The sequence below is a fragment of the Micropterus salmoides genome, unplaced genomic scaffold, assembly GCF_014851395.1.
Source record: "Micropterus salmoides isolate LMB-PRFRI ecotype aquatic unplaced genomic scaffold, ASM1485139v1 Ms_hic_scaffold_5, whole genome shotgun sequence".
Classification (NCBI taxonomy): domain Eukaryota; kingdom Metazoa; phylum Chordata; class Actinopteri; order Centrarchiformes; family Centrarchidae; genus Micropterus; species Micropterus salmoides.
In genome coordinates this window covers 23,302,465-23,329,840 of record NW_024044237.1, presented here as the reverse complement: position 1 = coordinate 23,329,840, position 27,376 = coordinate 23,302,465, and the positions used below count along the sequence as shown (strand labels likewise).

The following is a 27,376-nucleotide window of genomic DNA, read 5'->3' as shown; positions in this document are numbered from 1 at the left end:
CCTCACAGCCTTGTTATATTGTAATATTTCTAGTGTCCACTTACACGATTTAATATAATACGTTGTTGTTTTCAAAGTGGCACCCCATGTAATTTGGTTAGAATATGTCCCACAGGAAGCCTAACACAAATAATGATGCAAGAGGAGAACATCACTTTAGTAGAAATTAGATTTGAGACAAAAAAAGATCTTCGTGTTTATCTATGAGCGCAAGGTTATTGTAATTTTATTTACCCAGCTAATGTAATTTAGCCCATACAAGTGTGTCACTTTACCAGAGGAATAATGCATTTATTTGTAAAGTCAGACAGCGTAACAGACAGAAAATAACGCGACTACCTTCAAAATAAAGGCATGCATTTGAAATGAAATTTGAAATCCATTTACGGTTGCACATTAAGGCATAAAAAGGAATAGAAATAATAGTAGAAGTTGGTAAGTTAAGAATGTAAGAAAGTCTAAAGATCTATATTATAATAAATGTGGATATTTACAGTATTATACAGTATTAACAGAAGTACTACCCAATAGTGTACATACTGTGGTCAAAAATGAGTAGCCTACTTTTTTTTTTTTTTTCCTCAAGTAGAATGTTGAATGCATAATTTTTACTTGTAGGCAACTAGTATTTCTACACGGTGGTATTGCCTCTTTTACTTCAAGCAAAAGACGAGAGTACTTCTTCCACCACCGATAAAACGCGTTTGCAAACAAACTAATCTTGTCTGTTTGAAGTCATGCAGGAAGCGTTTTATTTTAAAGTCTGCCTGTGTTGTGCGCTGCTGCTGACTTGACGCCGGTCTGCGTGGTGGAAATCTGTTTTTATACCCTCAGGAAAGTGACGACACTTCCCTCTCTCTCTCTCCCTTCTTGGATTTATCCCCGAAGTTTTTTTCTCCCCTCTCGCGTTTAGAGCGCCGTGAAGTCAACTTTTCTCTCTTTCTTTCTCTCTCTCTCATTCCCCTTCAGTTTAAAGTCATAAACGCCACAATGTCGCCGCCGTCTCGACGGCTTCAGACGAAGCCAGTGATTACCTGCCTGAAGACCTTCCTCATCTCCTACAGCCTCATATTCTGGGTGAGTTCGTCTGGCACACATAATGGGGGACGACAAGCTAAAGGAGCAACAATGGGCTAAAATGCGGCGGCGGTGCCAGCGAGGCTAACTACATCATTTCCTCAGATCAAGACAGGGACACGCACACATACACACAAGTTGTTTAATAAATGTCCACAAGTAAAAAGTAGAGGGTTTTTTGTGTTGATATAAAGAACCACTTGTTGAAAATGTGCAGACCGTTGAGAGACGTTTGAACAGATGTTCGCGTTTATTAACGTTTCAGTGTTCTAAAAACAGCCGTTAGCTAACGCTGCTCTGTTAACGTTACTTTTCACAAAGCTAATTAACTACAGTGTCACTTAGTTAACGTTATCAGAAGTCATAATGTTAAAATAGATAGATAACGTTAAATACTTCCCGTGGTGCGGTAGCTGCGGTTTACATAAAATAAAGATAAAATCACAGTTAAAGGATATTAACACATTTACTTATTATATAAGTAAGTAAAAAGACTAACGTTAAAAAATATGTCTCGTAGACTATATCTGTGTAAATGAGTGTAGAAGGATGTGATTATTAATCAATTGAAGGTTATCTTTAACTCTGTCATTCTTCTTGTTCTACAGTCCTGCTCAGTTATATGTAAAACTGTGACGAATAGTCGATTAATGGATTGACAGAATCAGCTCAGTAGCTATTGTGATAAATGATTATTTGTTTTGGTCGTTTGTTCAGTTAAAATGTATTGAAGATAACTTTATCAGTAAATAAAAAACTCAAAGATACTGAATTTACAATCATAAAAGACTACAGAAAACATAAAAGACACATAGCTGGAGCCAGATGTGAGGATTTGATACTGTCCTTTAATTGTTTGGTCTTAAAATGAGAGATTTGTGATGATGTCTGACATCTTCAGAACCCAAAGATATTCAGGTTTATTGTCACATAAGACAGAGCTGCAGCGATTAATCGATTAGTCATCAACTAGGCTATAAAATTAATTGCCAACTGTTTGGATAATTGATTAATCATTCTGAGGTATTTTTCTCAGAAAAATGTCCAATTTTTTTGATTTCAGCTTCTCGAATGTGAATATTTTCTAGTTTCTTTTTTTGTACATTGAGTACATCATCTTGGGCCTTCGGAAACACTGATCGACATTTTTCACCATTTTTATTGACCAAACATCTAACTGATTAATTGTGAAAATGATCAACAGATTAATTCATAATGAAAATAATAGTTAGTTGCAGCCCTAGTAAGGCAATTAATATCAGAGAAATATTTGAGAAGAAATATTTGATATCTTTAATGACTTAAAGAGTAATCACTTCTCAAAATAGTTGCTGATTAAATTTCCCTTGAACTTGTCTGTTTATAGACTAATTGTTCTTGCTTTAATTTGATGTTTTTCTTTGTATGGTTTGCTGATAAACTGAATATCTCTGGAGTCTGGACTGTCAGTTGACACAAGCTATTTAATTACAATGACAATGTGACAATTTAATTTTCACTTTTTTCTGATATTTTATCAATAAAATAAATAATCAAAACAACAATCAGCAGAAAAATAGATGATACAAATATTTGCTAGTTGAAACCTAAGGAAAATGTAAAAAATAAGCTTGTCTTTAGAAGAAAATTACCACAAGCAGTAATCTGGCAACATAATGCTCTTGGCTCTGGCTAATGACTTGTGTTGTGGGCAGTCACACAGCAAAAGATGCTGAGGTGATCAAACCACAGGCTGAGGCTGGTGTGTATCCCTGGTGTGTTCTTACTAAAAGGTTGACGGGTAAATAAATCACCTGCAGCATATGAATCATGTATCTTATGACTGACACAGCTGATGGGATAGTTGATTAAATGTTATATGTTTATTGCGGACAGCATTAAAGTCTAAATCCTGTTTTTCTCAATACACATCACGTGTTAGAGCTCCAATATTCCTCTCTAACTCATCTGCTTTTCTTTCGTTTGCGTTTCCTCCCCTGAGAAAAGTTGGGATTTAACAGAAATCAATAAGGGAAATTGTGTTTTTCCCTGGAGTCAGTACAGCATAGTTCTTAATTAAAAGTATCCCTGGTATTTGCCAGATTCGGTGCAGATCACTGGTCTTTCTGAGGAGCTTTAAATGCATGATCACATCTTGGTACACAGCAAAACTTGAGATTTTTAGAGCTGGGTAGGAGGCCTGACATCTGCATGTTCCATCATGTTTCCACCAAACATGATGGAAGAGGTCAGCTGCTGTGAAGTGTTGGGTTTCAATTAGACTTTTTTCAAGATTGAATAATTGATGTATGTATTTGATTGGTCTATGAAATGTCAGAAAATAGTGAGAAATGGCCGTTTTAAGTTACCAGAGCTCAAAGTGTCATCTTCAGATTGTTTGTTTTCAGTCCAAAACACAAAGATATATAAAATTTACTTTCATATGTGACACATGTTTGGCATTTCTGCTATGTTGATCAACTAACTAACTAATCAACTTTGCTTTTTCATGTATAAACACATCAGACAACTGTCAGAAATGTCCATTTGAAGTTCCCAGAGCAAGTGTTGTCTTTTAAATTTATTGTTTTGTTCAACCAAAACAGTCAAAATATTTAGTTTTATTATGACATGTGATGAAGAAAAGAAAGAAGAGAAGCTGGGTAAATACTCAAATGTGAGCTCTTAAACAATAAAAAATAAAGTTATTCTTAATTTCTGTTATTTAAAATCACTGAAAGCAAAACATAAACTCTACATTTGATAATGATTCAACCGTGTTATTGACTAAGTGGTTTTAAGCCTTTAATCTTTTGTGTCCGAGATGGCCCTAAAAACCTGCCCATCTTTCTCTATGGCTCTTTGATGCCAGAGCTGACTCGCCCTGCTGTCTTCTTCAGTTCACAGGCGTGATCCTGCTCGCCGTCGGGGTGTGGGGGAAGGTGAGCCTGGAGGCCTTTCTCTCCCTAGCCTCCGACGAGAGCACCAATGCACCATATGTCCTCATCGGGACCGGAGCCACCATCGTTATTTTCGGACTGTTCGGTTGCTTTGCTACGTGCCGTGGCAGCCCATGGATGCTCAAACTGGTTAGTGAAGGTGTAGTAAGTTCCCTGAAATATTCCCTTCGGATGTGACCCTGTTTAATTGTTTTCTTTTTATGCTTCCTTCAGTATGCCATGTTTTTGACCTTGGTGTTCCTGGCTGAGCTTGTGGCTGGTGTCTCGGGCTTTATCTTCAGACATGAGGCAAGTTATTCATTCAAAACATTGTTGTTGTTTTTTTCTTCTTTTTCTTCAAAAGGATCACATCAGGTCACTAAAATTCAAAATCTATTTTGTTTTAAATTCACCAGATCAAGGCCAAGTTAGGCACTGCCTATAAAAACGCTGTGAAGTCCTACAATAGCACAGACCGCCACAGCAATGCAGTTGATGCCATCCAGAGGACTGTGAGTGGGAGGTTTTTCCATTACACTAATGGTGTTGCTCTTATCTGACTTTGTAAACTTTCAAGCGTGTTGCTCACCTGCTCACTGCAGGTGTTTTCCCAACGCTTGATCCAAAATACTCATTGTGGCGAGAAAACAAAGATGTTTTTGTTTTTCATTACTATAACACTTTTAACCCACTTTTCTGTTACATAAAGGCATTTGTTACAATGTTTGTACTCATTTTGCTTCCACATAGTTGCATTGCTGCGGGGTGACAAATTACACCGACTGGCGTGAAACAGCTTACTTTAAAGAGAAGGGCATCCCTGCCAGCTGCTGTAAAGACAACACCAAATGCTCGCCGGAGACCCTGAAAGACCTTGACAAGGCTGAGAAAGAGGTGTACACAACGGTGAGTTCACTGCCTGCACACCACTAGATATGTGTAGCTTAAATTCAGACTTTAAAGTTCATTTTTAGGAATAAGCAAGGTAGTCCGTCAAAAAACTGTCCAACTGTGTTTACAGAAAGCTTAACAAGCCAATCTATCTTTTTCTGTCGTGTAGGGCTGCTTTGCCCGGGTGACCAATACGATGGAGGCCAACCTGGGAATCATCGCGGGGATCTCTTTTGGGATTGCATTCTTCCAGGTACATTACATTGTTCTTTCAGATACTTCTCATCTCAGAGCAAATGAGAACCTGCTGTACTTCTTTAGGGCTGGGTAATGTGGCTTATAAATAATATCTCTATTTTTATAGTTATAGGTAATATAGAAAAGGCAAAAAAATTGTAAAGAAGTAAAAGTCATATTGATTTTAAATCTTTAGGCTTTAGGACTGATAACTGAAAACCTATAGCAACTAGTATTTGGTATCTGACTTTCATGAGAGATTAGAAGGTTTTTGAGAATGAATCACTTCATAATTTCAAACAGAAATAGGGCTTTGATGAGGCCACTCCAGAAACACTTTTGTATGAATACAATAATGATAAAAGATTAGAACAATACTAAGCTTCACTGAAATACACAGATCTTTGTTTTTCCACGTTTCTGACTGATTAAAATATTGGTATCTGGGACACTGGAGTTTACTACTGTCGCAGCCAATACAAACCCATTCTCTGTCTCACACATACACTCGTTATCATCAGTGTTATGTATTCTTTATTTTGCACTGGGGCTGTTTTGGGTGATGGAAAAGATTTGTGGGACTGCTGGCTTCACTTTGTGGTAGATTTTGCAGAGTACAGTAGTTTGTTTGGCATCTGCCCTCCAGAAACTGAACCACCTCCATATGATCTGACCCTATTTGTCTGGAACTGAAGTTAAATCAGTCAGGACGACAATGGGGTTTGAGACTGTGTGGGAGAGGGAGAGTGAGTCTCCTGCATGTAAACAGCGTCTGCTTTTAATGCAGAAATAAATTACTGAAATGTGCAACGAATTATAAATGTGACAGTATGATCACCTGCCACATAGCTTATGAATTGATGCTCAAATATATAGGATATATTCAACTTATTGCCCAGCTCTACTTCAGGTGGGTTAAAGTACAGACCTTCGCTGCATGTTATCTCCCTGTCTCTCTCTCCCCTCATTTCTTGTCTGCTCAATATGGCATACTACCTAATAACAGCAAAAGATTTCCAAAAATATCTACAAAACTATTTGTAAATAAATAAATCCCCAATTTAAACCAGTTAAAGGTGCCCTGTGGATTTTCTCGTAAACAACATAAGCACATGGATTCTTGATGGCATAAGATGTGATTTTTTCCAACAATACAAACTCAGCCTTTTGTGCTCAATTCCCTCTCCTTCACCGGGATGTAATAAGCAAGACTACGTGGTTTATTTCATTCGTTATCTTAACATCTGCAATCAGTCTAAAGTGCTCACACGACTGTGGTTATCAACTCGGTAATTCAACTCCGGGAATAAAAGACAGAACCCACCCCATGGTCACCCTGCTGCCGTCTGCCAAGATACAAAATCTGCTGTTGTACCACCAGCCTTCAGGCTGTGAGACTATTTTATTCAGCACTGCACCATGTAGAATAGTTTTATTTTAATCTATAGCATATGATTTTTGTATATTAGTTTGTTTTGTGAGTAGCATAAAGGGAACTACAACTTAATCTGTTTAAACACTGTGCTGTAAAATTATCTACCTTGTACCTTGTACCCCAATCCAGCCATGAGCGAGTTCACATAAAAGGGGCATCGTTTGCAACATGTGACCAGTTGTAAAACACAGAAAAGTCTACTGGCAGCAGAGGGGCATATTTTACAAATAAAGAGCAAAATATAATATGATAAAGACACATGGGAAGAAGTTAAACACACAATCCAGGCTGAAAGCACCACAGTCGCAGCTGCCGAGGGAAAGGCCGCTGGCAAAAAATCTGTGTCAATGTGTTAATAATCTAATGTGTTAAGTTAATAGCCTTATAATAGTAGATCTGACTATAATTACATTTGTGTGTTCCCTATATGTGTTGCATAGATGTATTGTCATGGCATGTGTGACAATTGTGGCCTTATTCTTTCAGCTGCAGCGGCTGCGTGTCAGCTTTTCAACATTAAAAGGGCACTGAATAAATGGTCGTTCCAACTCCCTTTCAAGAATTTCTCGTCACATAAAAAATCACACACTCAAACATGTTCCAAACATTGTTCTAAATTAACTTCATAAAGCAATGAAGCAAAACTCCATTCGTGCCATAAAAGTGCTTCAATGGTGGTCAAAAGATTATATCTCAACAACGGCTTCAGTTCTAAACATTGACTGAAAATTGAAATAGCAAAAGGTGGGGCGCTACATGACAAGTCTCTTTAATGTAAGAAACAAATGCAATGTAAAATTATAACATAAAAAGAAAAATTAAACCATTTTTTTTTTAACGGCTGCAACAGGATATATGAAACAGACAGACAATTATAAAAACATATTTCAAAGCGGTGAGGATGCTTACTGTCATATCTTAAAAGGACAATACGTATCCTTGAGTTGTTTATCTCCATGTTTACTTGCTGTAACTCGTCTTGTTCCCCACATTGCTGTGCTTTGTCTCCCTATTTCTTCCTTATCAGCAGGAATTTGTAATCGTGTCACTTGCATACCTGCATCGTGTCACTTTAAGTGAGTGGGTGTGAAATATGTGCAATACATAGTGCCACATGTTTATGATCCACAAGTGTCCAAAATCTCAATTTAATGCTCATTATAGACGTTAACGGTCTATTACATAGGGAGTAGTGAACAAGGAAGGGGTTTTCACAGCCTAGATAATATGACCCCACTAAAACGTTGATTATCTGTATAGCAGGTCAAAGTTGAACTTGATAGTCGCTGTGCATAATCAAATAACACAGACTGGGGCTAATCACTTTATCTTTCACCCTCGTTTTGAAAACATAGATTAGACTGTGAGAGCACTAATATGGTTGCTCTATGCCCTGTTCTGCACAGCTGTGAGAGGATCTGCATTTGGAGTTGCATCTTATGTTTTTCTATCTTGTGTCTCAGCTCATCGGGATCTTCCTGTCCTGCTGCTTGTCCAGATACATAACCAACAACCAGTATGAGATGGTCTAACAGGTGAGACTTTTTTTATTGTGATGCGAACACGGCTGTTCCATGTTGGGAGACATGTCTTGGGGCGGCAGTAGCTCAGTCTGTAAGGATTAGGCTGGCCGGTTTGAATCTAGCTCGGACCAGAGTTGCGGAGTGTGGACTGGTAGACCCTCAACTGCTCGCCGCACTGAGTGGCAGCCCTCCTCTCTGGCAGCACTCTGACATCTCTGCGTGTGTTGCTATGGGTCCTGTTTGTGCATGTTTGTGTCTTTTGGACCTGTGTGTAAAAATACTAATATAATAACAGAGTGAAAATATTGAGTTTCCCCTCGTGGGATTAAATAAAGTATATCTTCTTAACACAAATGAGTACAGATTGTGAAACTCTGACGCCCTTGAAGCTGCAGCAGTGATTTAATGATCCAGTGTTCGAATGCAAATACAAATGACCTGATATGCTTTTTTTTGCAGATTACTGACGGGTAGCTCCTGGTGCAAACTGAGTTGAATCTCTTGTGATTTTAATATTGTGTTTTGTGTTAGCTGAAATTATTTTAGAGATGGAAAAACACGCTTCTTCTTTTATTCAGTCCAACGACCAGAAGGGAATAATGTTAAAGGGACGTTATCTGCAGTGTAATCTGGCCAAAAATAAAAAGGGACCTGGACATTTCAGAGATCATTCGTCACTCCTGGGATTTAATTAGGGATTTCTAGTGAGCATAAATGTCACTTTAATTTGTGTTAATTAACTCTACCAGTGGTCAACATTTCCATTTGTTGTGTCTTTGTATATTGCAGCTGCCTTATTTTGTAATGTAACACTAGTCTGTAGCTGAGCAGATGAAATCTAGACAATATGCTGATAAACTTCTCTGCAACACTAAATCAATTTCTGTGTATGAAACTCGTCAACGCCTGAGAGATGGACAAGAGGTTGCCACCCTGAAATGAAAAATGAAGTCATTTACTGTAAAATCAGCCTTACTGATTCTGTAGGCCGGTATTGTTAAAGCCAGCATTCCAGTGTGCCAACTACAGTCACCGAGCCAACTTCATATCACATTTTTCAGTGTTAAAATGTTAATTTGTTTTGGATGTATGTGAAATACTAAAAAATTAAATAAAGATGAAAAACAGTATCTTTAACAGTGTGCATGCTCAGGATGTGTCTGTCCCACAGCTGTTTGCTTTGACATTCATCTGAAAGATCCAGGCAGAAAGAGGTTTTGGCGAACAAACATAGTTCAGTTATGTGGGGCCTTGTGAGGGATCCATACAAAATACAAAAAAGACATTTAGTAGTTTCTTTTCAGTAATGCAGACTTTAAAACAAATGATGAAGATTATACTAATCTAGAGTGGGATTTGTCAACCAAATTCACACAAGATCTAGTCTTTCACAATATTTATATATCAACACATTGTCCAGCTTTAGTTGTATTCTGCCATAGCTGGAGAGAAATTAAAGGCTTTGAAAAGGAAACAAAGAGCAATTATGAATCCAAAAGTAAGTTATCAAACAAAGGTTTTCTGACTAGCTATCCCAACACATCACATAAAAACGCTGCAAAAGTGCTAATGTGCCCTCTATGGTGTCCCAAAAGGTCACATAGAACTTCGTGATAATCTACTGCCAAAGTTAAGCTGAACAGAAGTTTCATTTCCAGATCATCTTTGCTAGCTTTTTTCAACCAGAAAGGCACGAACACATGTCAACCCGTATCATGCTATTTCTGCGCCCTGTTGTCCCACCACATGAAGCTGGTGCCCTTTTTGTTTTGTTTTTACCCCTGCCCCTCAAACAGGCTGAGTCATGAGTAATTTAATTATAGAAAAGATAGAAAGGTTCACAGCCTGTTAACAGAGTGTGTGCTGCTCTTCAAGTTGTATTTCCCTTTAATGCAAAAAAAGTCAGTACTTTGGTAATATGACTGTGTGTCCTGTTGACAAAATAAATCGCTGAAACATGTTCTGCAAATGGCATGTAAATTAATATGAAAATCTCCAGTTAGTAAGAGACTTTAGAGGCTAACTACTGGTCACAGCATAGGCTGCTCACTTTGATAAACACAATTTTAGGTACTATCAATGCTATTATGGGGTTTTTAGCCCTGACTCTTTTTTGAATTGTGGGAAAACACTGTAAATCATGTAAATATTTAAAGCTACTTGTCTCATTGTTTAAAGAGTTTCCCAACCTGGGATGGGATCCATCCCAATAGAAATCTTAAGGGTCACCAGATGGTTCACAAGATAGCAAAGTCAAAAAATACATTTCTACTAGACAATCTAATCGGTGCCTTCTTTTCTGTAAAGGAAGGAGTTATTTTGACCTCCACAAATTAACTCAGATATTTACAACCTGTCAAACTGTTTTTCTTCGAAATGTTTAGTGAACCACTTCCGATTGGTCTGTCTCATAGCAGCCGAGTTGACTTGACGTAGCAGGAAATTCACAGGTGTGTAACTAATAAGATCAGTAATCCCGATCCCAGAACACCAACACGATGCCTTCATCGTTAATTAACTTTATTAAATACACCTGTGCTGTTCCTGCTTGTGACATGTCAAAATGTGAGCTCCTTTCTTAGTACTGCTCTCCGTTTCATACATGTAGATGAACCTGAGGGGCTGACACCTTGGTGTTAAGGGTTCCTGTCACTGTTTCACATTAAAGGTGGGCAAGTGGAGCATTTTCAAACTGAAACCATCAGGTAAGAATAATATCTCCTTCAGAATAATTCAAGATTGCAGTGGCTATTGACAGATTAATTTCCACAAGTGGGAAACAATGAACGGTGTCGGTGTGGAGGCTGAGATTACTGCACCACCAGGTGGCGGTGCGGTGCAACAATGGACTGACGCAGCTGTAGAAACACTGACTCCGTAGGTAAAAATGAGGGGAAACGAGCTCATTGTATTTGACTTCAACGGAGGCTCTTGCATTTCTCACTTTTTTAATACAAAAGCTCCCCTGAAAATCTCACGTGGTAAACCTGACACATGACAGGCAACGTGTGCCCCTGCAACTCTACCAACTTGGCATCGGTGGTGCCTTCAGGCTACAAACGGCCTGGAAAACAAAGTAAATAGGGTGCAGCTAATTGCAGACAAGCCCTGCACAAACTGACTGGCAGCTGTGATCTGACGTGTCATTGGTCAGTTTACGATCAGATGCTGTGAGAGTCCGCCCTTATCCTCAGTGCTGCCCAATTGGCTCGGGAGAAACATCCAAGGAGGACGGACTTCATTGTTGTCTTTCCTCCCCAGCCCGGCTTGCCCGATATATAAGCAAGGTGCAGCTGCCGGTCATTTGGGGAAATTTGTACTTTCCTTCACGGCGGGTGGTGTGCAGAGCTCGAGACTTGGTTTGTCCAACCAGCACGCCAAGAAACATTTTCTTCAGGTTACCTCGTGCTTCAGGTCAGTCTGCAACCTCTATTCCAGGCCTCTGAGGCGAATGTAGGATTTCTAATATCAGGAAATCAATGGTCACATTGGGGTTTTGTGTATGCGCGCTAGACATCGGGTTGTCTTCTGCGGATGAGGTGAGAAAGAAGCTGCCTTGCTTTCATTAGATTTTCTGCAAACTTCAAATTATGACTTGACCCTTATGTACGGTGAATTTCAGCCGCTTATTCTGGACGCGGGTTTATATTTAAGGTGTAGAACAGAGCGGCCTAAAACTACTTTTTCCAGCAGCTATCACTCAAATTAACATGTCGTAGTCTTTTATTCTAATTGTTGTTTTTGTTTCGTTTTAAATTCTGATTATTTGAGGCTTGAGCATCATGTTCTGTTAGACGTCAAGATGGATGCCTCTACTCCAAACCAAATCTATCTTGTACAAAAAGGAACCTAAACCTAGTCGTGAGGTTGTGAATTGGGTTCCTTGTGTCGTCCCGGAATGTAGAAACCTGGTGTTTCAGAATGCATTAGGCCTGGATTTTCATTTGTTGCACTTTTGCTGTTATCTTTACACCTTCCCTGCATCCTCATGTTTCCTCTCGTCCCCTCTTACAGCTCAGCCACCTCCTAAAAACACCAAGCAGCTCTGTCTGAATAACCCCACCCGCCAGCTCTACACTACAACCAAGCCAACCCTAAAGCCTTCAAAATGATGCAAATCAGCAGCGACTCCGCCAGCAACAAGCACTCCCTCATCAACGTCATGCATCGCTTCATAGCAGCTGCCAACAACATGGACGAGACCATCATGGTGCCGAGCCTGCTGCGAGATGTGCCTCTGGAGGAGCAGGCAGCCAGCGAGGTGGAGGCCAACAACAATCATGAACCGCCGTGTCCCAACAAGCAGAGGGACATGTACGAGCACTACCTGCTCCTCAAGTCTATAAAGAACGACATGGAGTGGGGTCTGCTGAAAAGAGAGATGAGTAGCGGCGCCAGCTTCTTGGAGATGGCGGTGAAGCAGGAGGAGCAGCAGCCAGTCACCGGGGACCTGTCCCTGGAGGACAACTCAGACCTGGAGCATCAGTTTCACTATCACCTCAGGGGACTGTTCGGAGTTCTGTCCAAACTTACGCTGCAAGCCGATCACCTCACAAACCGGTATAAGAGAGAAATCGGAGGCGGAAACTTCATGAGATAGAAGTCACTATGTCTCCACCCCCACCTTGGACTGCTTGACCTGCACAATGGAATTTGTTGAGAAGGGCCCCACCTCTTCCTAATAGATCTCAATGGACAGCGAACTGACCAGGGTAACCACTTTATGACTTCTCTCACTTCTGAGTAGCGACACTCCAACTTCCCTCTTCTTCCCCACCGAACATACCTGAAACCAGTGACGCCTGCACGTCTCTCTCTGCCTGTTTCAGTGCAGAGGTTGACACTTGGTGGAGGTTTTATTGAATCTGTACCCCAAGTCCAGATGATGCACAGCTGTGGTTTATGCAGATACTTGCTCTACCCTTTTTTTTTTTTTTTAAATCTTCATTTCAAGTTTTGAATTGAATTTGTCACCAGATTGTGAATAAAAGGTTTCTGACTGTAGGAGAAATTGAATGCTGGTTATTCTGTCCCTCCTGTAAAATATGTGATTTTAATGCAGAGCTGAGAGCTCTTATTTCACAGGTTTTGAATCTTCCCAGTTGGTATTACTGTAACATGGTGTGCCTTGACTTTTTGTATACCCTCATGCCCTGTTCAGTCCCCCACCCACCCCTTTTGTCTGACTGCTTAAATGGTTCAAAGTGTTGTGTATTGTTTGTCCTTGGCTATTTCAAACCAATTTTATATTGAAGCAGCAATACAGTAAAACTGAAATAAATACTTAAAACTTGATGTTTGCTTCCTGTTGTGTCACTAACAGGAAAGATGAGCGTTTACATCGCTTCCTCTCTAGCTCAGTTAGAGAATGTCTGTGTAAAAAGCTAAAAGCTGTGCAGCAACTTTTTTTGTAGTTCAGCTTTGTGTAACACTGGGATTTTTGAAAGTACTGTTTTATGCAAATAAGCATTTGTGCTTATAGTGAGTTACCTGCAATGTGTTAGCACTCCAGAATATGCTGTCACTTGTCTGGCCTTTTAGGATTGCAGTAGTAAAGCTATTGTTTTTGATAATGCAATTTTAGCACCACAAATATTAACATGTAAGTTTTTGCATTCACAAGCAAAATAAACAATTTGGGTTCATAATTTTCTTCAGAAAATGGTCACTAACAAACATTAAACTCAAGTTGTCACATGATGGATTCATTTTCCATTTCAATCTAATTTGATTTTCAGTCCCCTAATTATGTTGGGCATAATCACTAAGCTTATAAAAGCTGTAAAGTACACAGACCCATCAGAAATGATCAACTTAATTTGGGGGAGGAAACTTGACTGAAAAACAAAAGGTACCCTGATGGCAAAGAACTTTATCTTCAAAACCTCAGATTTAAAGGGGTATCATCGCATATTCCTGCTGCTTTGTCACATTGAACATGATGGCAGTGGACTGTAAATGAAACATTAACTTGATAAGTTGCTCAGTGGTTGCTGCCACATCTATCCATCACTGAGTGAAACACTCCCCTTAGCAACAGCTCCACCAAAAGCAGCCAATCCGGTTGCAAAGAGGTTTTTTTTTCTCTCTCAAAGGCACAGCGGTGATTAAGAGATTGCAGTGTGATGAAGGGCATCCAGGAAGCGAGTGGAGGGCAGACATGGTCAAACAAACTGGTGCTCCTTTGACCAGCAGCAGCAAACACGCCAGGGCCGAGAGTTTGCATAAAAAGTACTGCGTGAGCCCTGTGGTGCGAGGCTGCAGTCCTTCTCCTTTTTTCGCTCACAATGGGCCATACAAATGGCTGCAAATCAAAATGGCTGAGCTGGTCAGTGTGCCATCAGCCCACTCAGATAAACTGGGTCAACCAAACTGGTGACAGCTGGTCAGACAGCCAATGTCAAGAGAAATGTATATTTTTTTCTCTCAAGATTTTAAGCTGATCTAACTGAAATCTACAAAATACAGCAATCATATTTACACCTTTACTGCTCATTTAATTAGGGACCAAGGACCCTGTTAAATGCTAGAATTCTTTCTTTCTTTTACCGAATAAATCATATTTTTTACAGCCTACAAATGCTCAAAATATCACAAAACTTTCAAAATTCAAAATTCAAATGTGTGCTAAAATGATGCATCTTTTTCAAGTGTCATATGGATCTCGCTCATTAGCGCCCCCTACAGAGCAGCCTGTGACAAGTTTCACCAAGACATGACATTTCGTTGGCTTATATATTATCCTGATATTCAAAAAAGCGAGGCCCTAAACCCAAGAGGAAGTCAGACATTTTTATTTTAACAGTCATTTTTAGCGATTAACACATTGCGTGCTTTAACAAACTCCTCCTAGAGAATTACTCCCATCGATTTCAAATTTTCGCTGTGCAATGCAAAGACACTTGTGATGAAACGTTTTGCTAACTGTGAGTTATCGCTGATCATAGCTGTCCATGGCGTGGCGTCAAAAATCAATGCTTCGCCATGAAACAGGAAGCTGTTGTAACTTCAGTGCACTATATGTGCCACATTTTACATGTTTGATAAAAGTCCCATCCTGATGACATCCATATGCTAATGTTCACTCAAAGTCATTGCGCCACCTACTGGCAACAGGAAATTATCCCTTTGTGACAATCATGTGATTTACATAACATTTTCACTGTGTGTTACACACTTCACATATTGGGACATAAAGTATAATTAGCAGGTGTATTGTAGCGCCACAGGGACATTTAACTATTTCGTGGAGAGGGCCTGATCACCGCTGCTTGCAGCTGTAATTTATTAAGTCTTAACTTCACACAAAAGCTCAAAATTAGCTTTCTTGCCAAGAGTTTGATGTGAAGATTGATACCACTTTCATTTCTGTTTGTTAAATATTAAGGCTACCAGTTACTAGCAGTCGGTTATCTTAGCTTAGCATACACACTAGAAACAAGGGGAACCAGCTAGCCAGTCTCTGTCCAATGGCAACAGAAGTCACCTACCTGCATCTCTTTTAATCTTTTTTTTTTTTTTTTACTAAGGATTATGTGTCAGACTCTTTTCTGGGTCAGAGCAGTTAAAAAAAGTCTGTAAATGGCAAAACAGTTTTTGTATGAATCAAACAAATGAGCTAAAACGTGTTAGTGGTGGCCCAAAGGTTAGAGAAGCGAGCTTGGAGGTCACTGGTTCAATCCCCGAACTGGCCAGATAAAATCTGGGTATGGAAAGTAAACCAAGCAGTGCTTGCCCTCCATATTTTATCACCACTGATGTTCACTTGAGCAAGTCCCATAACCCCAACAGCTCCAGTGGAGCTGCTTAGTGGCCAGCAGACCAGGCTGCGGTTGTACTGGGCAGCTTCAGATGTAACAGTGTGAATGTGATCAGGGCATTCCTGCAAAAGAGAAGCTCCCCTGAATAAATAAAGGTTAAAAAAAACAAACCAGGCTAGCTCTTCCCTCCCCCCACGTTTCCAGTCTTTATGCTAAGCTAAGCTAACCAGCAGTTGGCTGTGGCCTTTATTTAAATAATAAACTATTCCTTTACTACTGTCTTTAGGTTTTTAAGAAAAATATGTTGTGAAAAATAATTATGTAATAATAATTACTTGTTTACTGCAAGAAATAATTGTCTAAATATATAATATCCCATCAAAAATAATTATGTATGACAGTAAATTATATATTTAGAAAATTATTTCTTGCTGTAAATCAGTGGTTATATCCTCAAATTTAAGCTTGTAAAGTTGTATTTTCCATTGCACACTCTAACCAAACAAATCTCTAAGTGCTTGAACCATGACACTGATATTCTGTAATAGAGCTCTCAATGGCAACATGCACAAGTCAGAAATCTGAGACCAAAGGGTTGCAACCACTCAGTACATTGCAGATTTGAAATGGCTGTTGTGAGGAGGATGCAACAGTGTTTCAAAGGCCATATTCGAAAATGGTAAATCACTTTTGGTGTTATAAAAGCCAGAATACTGATGTAAACAGTTGTTTGGGTGTCTGAAATTTTTGTCAGGACTGGTGTTTTGCAAGGGTTTATGGTTTTAGTGCAATGTGACAGACAGATCTTGGGACATGGGAGCTATTTGGTGTTGAAAGGCCACTTGAAGCTGTGTGGTTGGCAGGTCTTTGCCCCGCCCGGCCTGCCAGCAAGAGGTTGCGTGATCACAGACTTGGCAGACAGAGGCAACGTCTGCTGTGTCTTCTCTGGCAGTGCTATGCTTCACCTCAGCAGCACTGTCTGTTGCTCAATGGCTGTAAAACTCCTTCCTGACAGCAATAAGCACCAGACAATCAGACAGAGCAGAAGTAATTACTTACTAAAGGCAAATCAAGTTAACGTGACACAGGTGCTGGATAGGTGACGTCCAAGGGTCAATTGTGTGATTCTAAATAAAGGTTTATATCTTTAGCATGCAACAGCAATGCAACTGCACATACAGCAACAATATATATCTGGCTGCCACACCTACACCCTGTTTGCTCTTATCGTGCTTATTTTGCAATTCTATGGTAACAGTGCTACTCCCTGAGTAAACGCTTCTGTGCATTCACCGTATTGTTTGTTTTAATATCCAGGCATGTTTCAGTTAACCTTCGAGTTAACTGAGAAATCAAACAGAACAGACAAATATTGTGAGTGGATGGAAAACGCTTTCTTAACTTAAAGAGGCCTCCAGCAGGCGAAAGAAGAAGCCATTCTGCGTGATGAGTATTAATAATAATAGTCTTTTATAGAGCACCTTTTATAATTCATGTTACAAAGTGCTTCACAAAGACAGCAAAAAAACAACACACAAGTTGCAAAACCATCTGATTATTTTTATATATATAGATAAACTCAAGTAAAATCAGGACAGACTCTACAATAAAAGTATGCTTTAAGAAGGGACTTAAAGAATGTCACTGATTCAGTTGACCTTATTGAGCTTTTAGTATGTGCAGTACTAAAAGCACAGAGATATAGCAGGGAGAGAGGCCATGAAGAGCCTTTAATATAATCAGTAAAATTTTGAAATCTATTCTAAAATATGTTGGGAGCTATAGTGTCCAGAGGCTGAAACAGGAGTGATGTGATCGCATTAATTTGTTCTGGTTAAAAGACTTCTGTACAGTCTGGAGTCGATCAATAGATTTCTTAAGTTCAACCCTGTAAAAAGGCTGTTGCAGGAAACTGAATAATTCTTCCAAGCCCACCTCCTTCTCATCTGCATCTCATAGTCAGCCACTCTCTACAGAGTGGCTTTTTTGTCAGTTAGTCTTATATGCCCCTCTCCTGCTTCTGTCAACTGGATCAGTATGTCTCTGCCTGCCAGTACCTGCCTGTAAGCTTGTCTAGTTAATTAAACCACGGAGGTCATCCTGCTCCCTGCTTCGTCTGCTTTTGGGTCCAGCCCTGTATTTCCTGAGCTGTGACATTTTATTGTTTTAGCTCTTTGCAATGTAGCTAATTTGAAATACTTTTTATATTTTTGTAGTAGTTTAATCTATAAATATATCATATTCTATATCAGCTGATTGAGTGGCCACTTTATTAAGTACACCCCATACAATTAATCTAAACAATCTAATACAAAAGCTTATTCATACACAAAACTCTAGAAACACAAATAATAATAATAATAATTTTATTTGTACATTCCATGCAAAGATCCAGCCCAAAGTCAGAACAAGAACAAGATCAGAATAGGTAAAAAGAATATATATAATTAATAAATAACAAAGGCACTAGAAACACAAAAAAAAGCAAACAAACTGTTTGATAACACATAAAAAAAAAGATACCAGCAAAGTCAACCCAGCACTACTTGAGTAAATGCATAGACGCTCTCAACCAACTAAAATTGAAGGGGCCCTGCAGCAGCTGTGTAACTTGGTCCCAAGGTAACTGTTGCTTGTGATAAAAACAGGTTTGTTGTGTAATGTAATGTATGCTGCAGTGGAGTTAGCGTTGCTAGGCATTGCCATGGTCTAAAATTGTCTCATGTGAAAGACGGTGAAGCCCTCATCATTGTGCACGGCTCACAAGATGCCGCCTTGTGCTGCAGAAGTAATGAGAACAAGCACGCTCACTGATGTCATTAACATTTCTGTGTGTTTGACGTTTCCCTAAAAGCACAAGAGCAGCATGGTTGCAGAAAACAGACGTCCTTACAAAGTAATTTCTGTGAGGAATATATCCATAACACATGAAGTCTCTCCTTCAGGTCATTTAATATTAAAAGAAATTCATATTGTTTTTAAATTATAAATTATTATATTATTATTATTATTATATTTTAATGAACTAAGTCAAAAGAAAGTATGTACAATATATAACTAGAAACCACACAAAATGAAGTGAAACTGCGCCTTGTTTTTGTTTATCTCCGTGTGATCTTTGTACTGTGATCAATTAGTATATGTTACATAATGTCTGAATGGCTTTAGCTCAGTCAGTAGCTAGTACTTTGTACATTGTTTATTAATCAAAATCAGACATTCCCATGTGATTATTTATCAGTTCTACAGTTGAATTTCTGGACAATATATGTACATCACCACATATATTGATAGTACAATGTAAAACTACACATATCAGTGTCTATGAAGATTCTCAGTCATCCAGGTCATAGTTATCCAACGAAGGTTAAAGTTAAGGGCAACTGGACTTGGTTGAAGATAGTCTTCAACCAAGTCCAGTTGCCCTTGACTTTAACCTTCGTTGGATACATATCAGTATAGAAGATTTTATTCCACCCCTACATTCAATTAGGTTACTGGTGAATGATAATGTTGATCTGATGATCCTCGACAATAGTGGAAAGTAGCTAAGTACATTGACATAAATGCTGTACTTGAGTACATTTTAAAGTACTTATCCTTGACTTGAGTATTTCCATTTTATGCTATTTTCTACTCCACTGTATGTCCGAGAGAAATAATCCACTTTTTACTCCACTACATGTATCTAATAGATAGAATTAATAATTAGTTTACAAATTAAGATTTAATACTTAAATGGAGGTTTGAAGGCAGAACTTTTCTTTTAATGGAGTATTATTATTTCATTGTTTTAGTGCTTTTGACTTAAACCTGCTATGTGAAACGTTTCTCGCCCCCTTCTGACAGCGAGAGTAATTACATAAAACTGTCGATATGCTGTCGACATATGACGTAGAGGCTGCTCCATACTCCTAGTTACTGTAGCCTCCTCCATCGCTGTGGCTGCTCTCCCTTCATCTCTGGCAAACAAATCACTACCAGTTCACCAGTGTCTGTTGGCTATGATTCCTATATTATTAGTTTGACTTTTGAACAAGGCCTCTGTATTAGCCTTTGATTATGGCACTAAATATTGCAACTGTGTATTAAGTGTGAGGTTTCAGATGGAAGCTGCTGTCCAGTATCTCAGCCTTAGCTCTTTTGTCTTGTCAGCATGGAGACACAGATGTGAAACTGGGAACACCATGTTCTCTTTTAGGCGGAGGCTTTCCCACTGAGCCCCTACAATACAGAGGCACCACCTCCCCCCGTCCCTGCATTTCCCCTTGACTTTATGATAAGACCTGGGCCAGACTGATAGCTCTATGTTCTCTGTTTTGGGTAAAAATAATCAGTCTGCGTGTTATTTGGGTTGCAAAGGGCTTCCTTTCTGGAGAAAACACTGAATTTGCTTAGAGTGCAATAATGCCTCTTTATGTTTTCACAGAAGAAACCCTATCTACCCACGATGCTACACTTGCAAACCCCAGAGAACATGCCCCTCTGCCATCGCTGGTAAACGCCACACCACGATCAGTATGTGCTTGCTCCATTATGTTATGTAAGAGGCGAGTGGGTGGGGAGTCCAGCTGGAGCAGCTTACAGCCTGACACTGAGTGTCTCTGAGAGCTAACTCTATCCCTTTATATGCTGCTCATATAGGTCAATACGACCTCCTGTCATGTACACAGTGTATAGATGCATATACATATATATAAGAAGTAAGCAAAAAAGAAACATCCTTCTTTCAGGACACTGTATTTTAAAGATAATTCTGTAAAAATCCAAATGATTCTACAGATCTTTATTATAAATGGTGAAAACAATGTTTTTCATGCTTGTTCAGTGAACCATAAACAATCAATGAACGTGTCATTTAACAGCATACAGACAGTGGGAAATTAAGGTCACAGTTATAAAAACTAAGAACACTAAAGAGACTTTTCTACTGACTCTGAAAAACACTAAAAGAAAGATGCTCAGGATCCCTGATCATTTGCGTGAACGTGCCTTAGGCATGCTACAAGGAGGCATGAGGACGTCCGATGTGGCCAGGGCAATGAATTGCAATTTCTGTACTGTGATATGCCTAAGAAAGCACTACAGGGAGACAGGACGGACAGCTGATCATTCTCACAGTTGCAGACCACATCTAACAACACCTGCACCGGACTACAGGGCCACACCAGATACTCATTTTTACTTTTGATTTTGAGCCCCACTTTTGTTCAGGGACACATTTTTCCATTTCTTGAAGCTTTGTTCAGTTTATGTCTTGCTTGCTGAATCTTTTTATGTTCATACAAATATTAACACATGTTAGGTTTGCTGAAAATAAAAGCAGTTGTGAGTGAGAGGACGTTTCTTTTATTGCTGTATGTATGCGTATAGAGAGTCAGGATGCTTTGTATGCTAATTCTGTCGGTGTATTATATCACCTTTAACATGCTGCAATTAACATGTTTATAATGGTGAAATCTGTGAGCATTTTGTAGTAATGTTTTAAGTAAACATAGCAGGACCACTCTTTAAAAAATGGGAGAAGTACTTCCACCACCACAAAAAAAATAGTAATACCACAGTGTGGCATTAAAATAAACCTTAAGTGTCAAAAGTTCTCATTATGCAGAATGGCTCCTCACACAATAATGTATACAATAGTATTGGAAAATAATTATTGATGCATCAATGTGTAAGAATCACTTTAATGTTGCAGCTGGTAAAGGTGGAGAAACAAGCACCTCAAAATTGTACTGAAAGTAAAAGTGCTTAGTTATGTCCCACCACTGGCTTTTGTGTCTATGCAGCACTCTGTTCCTCAGGTCCTCAGTTTACTGTGATTGTCAGGCAGGTAGGTGATAACAATCAGGGTCATCCCTCACAGCTGAAATCCTCTGCACTCAGTAACAACAGTCAGTTGGTACCACAGCGAGATAAAGAGACGAGTTCTCCACAGGTCAGTGCCTGTGTCCAACTCTGGCAGGCTGCTGCATTTAATTTAATCTGCAAGACAAGGGGCGAGACAATGGCATGGCTGTGCCTGCGCTCACTAATATGACGCCCTCTATTGTCAGTGGAGCTACTGGAAACCCATACAACCCACAGAAAACACAGTGATCTGTGTTTGTTGGCAGCATGAAGTCAAGCTTTATCTTTTAGAGAAGCTTTTGTGGGATCAAGTGTATTTCTTTTTGTTGGTGAGAAACTCTTAACATGTCTTAAAATTTGATGTGAGACAAAGAACAAAGAGTATGTCGTGTTGTTTTATGCATTTACTTACCTTCTTTTAGCTGGCAATGGCAAAATGAAGAGTTTCTGAATTTTGATCACATTTCATGTCTGGGCGATGGAGTTTTTAAAGGCATGTGCAGGCTGGCTGTAATGTTGGCTGCATACAAAGGCAATGGTAACCCATGCAACAGACAATTCAACTGCTTTCAGTGCTAAAGCAGTTGAATAATTGCTTCCATCTCTCTAAAGTTGCAAAGCACTTTACAGTAAAAACAAATAATAAAAGTAAATAAAATCCAAAACATAAGATATTAAACAAGGTAAAACATTTTAAACAGTGACAACAAAAACCACCTAAAAATCCACTGACATTTTAACTGTTAAATACAAACTGACAACTCAACTTCCTACAGCTATTAAACAGACATTTAACATGACTTTAGTGATTACACTTCAGCTGACAGTTTGCCCTCAGCTCTAACATTTCCCTTGACACCTCAACTCCTCTCAGTGCTTACACTTGCACTGACACCTCAATTTAAGGTACAAGATAGTTTATATACTGTATATGTTCTACAAGGTTGTATAAAGCAAAAGAAAGGTTTTAGTCCCTTCATGCTACACACACAGAACGTAATTAAATGTGTATTAAAGTATGGTAATATGAAACTTAAATAAACAAAATAATATATACAGTTATTCATATACATACACTCACTGGCCACTTTATCGGGTACACCTGTTCAATTGCTTGTTAACACAAATAGCTAATCAGCCACTCACATGGTAGAAACTCAATGCATGTTACGCACATGTCAAGTCAAGTTTATTTATAAAGCACATTTAAAAACAACCAGAGTTGACCAAAGTGCTGGACAAGTTATACAGTAGAAGACATAAAAATTAAAACCAGATCAATTAAAACAGGCCAAGCAATTAATGATATACAGCAATATGATAGAGAAACAACACAGTTAAATACAAAACAGATAAATAAAAACATGAGCGCCGGTGCCTCTAAACAGACTCAAACGCCAAAGAATAGAGATATCTTTTAAGTCGAGACTTAAATGTGTCGATTGTGGGGGATGATCTAATAATCAGGTGTAAATTATTCCACAGTCTCGGGGCCACCACTGAAAAGGCATGGTCACCCATGTGGTCAAGACAACTTGCTGAAGTTCAAACCGAGCATCAGATTGGGGAAGAAAGGGAACTTTGAAAGTGGCATGATTATTGGTGCAAGATGGGCTGGTCTGAGTACAACCAACCTTACGTACAACCATCTTTAGGGTTTACAGTGAATGGTCTGAAAAAGAGAAAATATCCAGTGAAAGGCAAGTGTGTGGACAAAAATGCCTTGTTGATGTCAGAGGTCAGAGGAGAATGGGCATACTGGTTCGAGATGGTTCGTTACAACCAAGGTATGTAGAATACAATCTCTGAACACACAACCCTGAACCAGAAGACCACACCAGGTACCACTGCTGTCAGCTAAAAACAGGAAACTGAGGCTAGAATTCACACAGGCTCACCAAAATTAGACAACAGAAGATTGTAAAATTGTTGCCTGGTCTGATGAGTCTCGATTTCAGCTGCAGCATTCAGATGGTAGGGTCAGAATTTGGCGTAAACATCATGAAAGCTTGGATCCATCCTGCCTTGTATCAAGGCTGGTGATGGTGGTGTGGTGATGGTGTGGTATTTTCTTGGCACACTTTGGGCCCCTAAGCACCAATTGAGAATTGTTTAAACCCAACATCGTTGACTCAGTACCTGAGTATTGTTGCTGACCATGTCCATCCCTTTATGACCACTGTGTACCCATCTTCTTATGGCTACTTCCAGCAGGATAATGCACTATGTCACAAAGCTCAAATCATCTTAAACTAGTTTCTTGAACGTGACAATGAGTACACCGTACACACCAGATCTTACACTCCCACACTCACCAGATCTCAATCCAATAGAGCACCTTTGGGAGATTTGCATCTTGGATTTGCAGCCAACGAATCTGCAGCAACTGTGTGATGCTATCATGTCAATATGAACCAAAGTCTCTGAGGAATGTTTCCAACACCTTGTTGTACGTATGCCACAAAGAATTAAGGCATTTCTGAAGGCAGTAGGGGGTCCAACCCGGTACTAGCAAGATGTACCTAATAAAGTGGCCGGTGTGTGTATATACATCCACGTATACACCCAGAATTCTTTGAATTTGCATCTGGGATGAATATAAACAGCATCAACAAGATGATCATATGGTTTTCATCTTCACAAGCCTGACATTTGGGAAACGGTGTCCATCTTGACAGTGTTTGAGCACCAATCATCATTGCTGTAACATGATGCTTGAAACATAGAGTACGCATCCTCTCTCATCTTGAGTCCACACAAGACCTTTAACAGCAGACTTAAGTCCAAGCTGGGCCAACATGTCTCCTTTCCCGGCTCTCTTCACCGGTGCACCTGCTGTTGTGCCAAGTTCAGTTGATCGGCTGGGCAAATCGTTTAAAGTCCGCTCCTCTTTAATCCAAAACCCACGGCTTCCTTTTCCAATGACTCTTAGTGTTTACACTTGTACTGACACCTCAACTCCTGCAAATTCTTCAACTTTAACTGTAACTACCACACAATATTTCAGATGCAACATGTCAACAAACATTACATGCTAAGATCTCAACCAACATTTCAGCTGCTTTCATCTGTTAGCAGACAGGTTAACTGCTTTCAGCTGTTACTCTTCAGTGTGTTTCAGTGCTCACTTACAAACTGGAGACTCAACTTCTTACAGAGCATAAATTTTCAAACTCAACTGGCAATTCAACTCCTATGACTACTTCAACTTAAACTGCAACCCGCATCCAATATTTATCATGCAACTAATGATTCAACTGCGTTCAGTGCTCTCACTTCAACTGACATTACATTTGCTTTCATGGCTGAGATATCGACGTCCTTCTCAGATGCTTTCACCTACACTTCAGCTGACAGTTTGCTTTCAGCTCTGACATTTCAACTGACACCTCAGCTCCTTTCAGCGCTTTGACGACAGCAGCTTATTTTACTTGCAAAGAATTAACATTTTAATATTTTTTGTACCTGCAGTTTTCACTCTCTGCCTTTTCTTATTAACTTAACCATCATCTTTAAAGCCAAATTGCAACATGTCTTAATTTTGACCATATTCCATTACTGTGTCTGGGCTTTTTAGGTACGTGCAGGCTGGATGAAATGTTGGTTGCATCCAGAGGATAACTCAGATGTCTGGACAAGGTCAACCATCTCGCAACATGTCGAGGAGCAGAGCATGACATTGTTATTTTCACCCGGGTTATATTTAGAGCTGTATGAGTGAAACCATGGAGCCAGAGAATGCGAAGGTTTAGACACTATTAGATTTCTTATCATTAACAAGATCAAAGGATTTTTAACACCCTATTGAGAGAGTTATTTCAAAGCAGTGCTGCAGCCTGTATGATCTAGCAATATGTGTTAATGTAGATCCATAGAGAGACATACAAGAGACAGAGTTCCTGGCTGTGGAGAGAGAACACATTCATCTAAATCCTGCTGATCATCACAAAAGAGGCCTGTGTAGTCTCACGGGGATGAAAGCAAGTTTGAGCTGTCTCACACACTTAAACGTTTCTCCAAATGTCCAAAGGACAATTCAGACAGCTTACAACATTTATTCTTGCATGTTTAAGATTCTGGTCAGCAGTTGACAGCAATACAGCAAGTTGTTGTCAATGGGAGACTGAGAGAAAGGGAAGTATCTAGGCTGAACTTTCAGATGTAAGCTGAAGTGAGCAGGACTTCCCCCTTCTCTGGTTTTTTCAAAGAGAGCTGTTACATAACCCGATCCAAGCGGCGTTAACAACAGACGCCCTCAGTGAACCGGGCAACGCGAGAGGCATTCAGAGGAACTGATTTTCAGGAGAAAGAATTTACAGATGGGCACAAAATAATCATTCACAACCTGAAAAAGCCTTTTGAAGCATATTGGTGTGTGTTGCTTGGAATGGATTTAAAAGACAAGATTTAGTTTTACTGAAAGATAAATACTGGTAAAAACAGAAGTTTTTTTACTGTTTAATAGTGTTCATTTGAACATCAGTTAAATTAAATTACAGACCACACATCGCCCCTTTCTTACACAAACTTAATATGTATATGTGCTAATGTTGCTTTCCCTCGTGTCCCTTTGTGTTTCCATGTAAGGACAATGCAAAACTCCAACAGGCTTGCCTCCCTTCCTTTTTCCATGTCAGTCTGTCAGTAGGTCTTGTGCAGACTTGCCCTTGTTTTCATCCAATCAGATGCAACTGCCTGACAACAGGGAGCCAATGAACAGCGTTGCATGACAGGGGCTTGGTAAACGGGGCGGCCCTGAGAGCTCAACTCCATGTATGATGTAATGAGGCTTGATTTACAGGATAGTCAAAATTCCCTCACCCCTACGAAACATGATCACTTCACTTGAACTCTCTAGTGTCTAGATAAAGTTGCTAAATCTTTCATGCTAAACTCCAAAGCATTTTTTATGTATTTTAGAAGGCTACACAGAGCTTTCATTAGATATACATCTACATGAAACGGCCTCAAATCTGGCAGCAGCCACGTGCTATCACAGTCGCAGTGGTGACTGAACTCGAATAACCTTGTGGGGACTGCACAGGTTACACTGTGGTTAGGACCATCTGTACTATGGGGCCCTGCTAGGGGCTACGACTGGTATGACACGTCCCAGTACAACGAAACATCTCAGCAATTCACACTGAGACATCAAACAGAGGACCATATGCTCCCAGGCAAATGTTGAATTACACCTTTTTTATAGCAGCTCAGATATTAGTGGCATAATCAGGAAAAATGTGGTTCTTAAGTGATTTTAAAATATATATTTGCATTCCTTTATTGTATCCAGGTTTTAAAATGGAAAATTGTAGGTGTAAATTTGATTAGAAATGCTTTTTCATTGCTCCAAATATAGTAAAACTGATCATTAAGTGTGATTTAATAGCACTTTTACTTCAATTTTAAGCATTAAAGCTGCTTCTTATAGTGAAAATCTTGTGGATAACTCATACCAGTACTTCCACAAGTGTTCTTTTATTGTAATGGGTAACAAAATTAAATTCAGAGAACTTCAAATGAGAATTGTATGTGGATATCGTTTTTTGTGTTTAGTTACTGAGAACAGACAGCTGCCTGCAAGCTAGACAGAAGTCCGAACATGTCTCACACGATGCCGCCTCCTGGTATTTGGCTTTGTTACTTCACTGCATGAGGCTCCATTGTGTCTTGAACAGAAATAGT

The 27,376-nt window shown here is 39.4% G+C and overlaps 2 protein-coding genes across 4 annotated transcripts; both read left to right on the top strand.

Annotated features, from left to right (window-relative positions):
• The first annotated feature begins 843 nt into the window (after positions 1-843).
• Positions 844-9,218, top strand: tspan7 (tetraspanin 7). Its single transcript, XM_038699059.1, has 8 exons — positions 844-1,077; positions 3,957-4,145; positions 4,230-4,304; positions 4,412-4,507; positions 4,746-4,901; positions 5,056-5,139; positions 8,022-8,093; positions 8,541-9,218. Exons 1-7 carry the CDS (start codon positions 991-993, stop codon positions 8,088-8,090), a joined length of 756 nt encoding a protein of 251 aa, XP_038554987.1. The 5' UTR covers positions 844-990; the 3' UTR covers positions 8,091-8,093; positions 8,541-9,218.
• Positions 9,219-10,687: 1,469 nt separating this feature from the next.
• mid1ip1l (MID1 interacting protein 1, like) lies at positions 10,688-13,376 on the top strand. Of its 3 annotated transcripts, none has more exons than XM_038699061.1 (2): positions 10,688-10,786; positions 12,096-13,376. In XM_038699061.1, exon 2 carries the CDS (start codon positions 12,190-12,192, stop codon positions 12,679-12,681), a length of 492 nt encoding a protein of 163 aa, XP_038554989.1. In that variant the 5' UTR covers positions 10,688-10,786; positions 12,096-12,189; the 3' UTR covers positions 12,682-13,376. The 3 variants fall into 3 exon arrangements, with proteins under 3 accessions (XP_038554989.1, XP_038554988.1, XP_038554991.1); XM_038699060.1 differs by lacking the exon at positions 10,688-10,786 and adding an exon at positions 11,346-11,495; XM_038699063.1 differs by lacking the exon at positions 10,688-10,786 and adding an exon at positions 11,511-11,620.
• Positions 13,377-27,376: the final 14,000 nt, after the last annotated feature.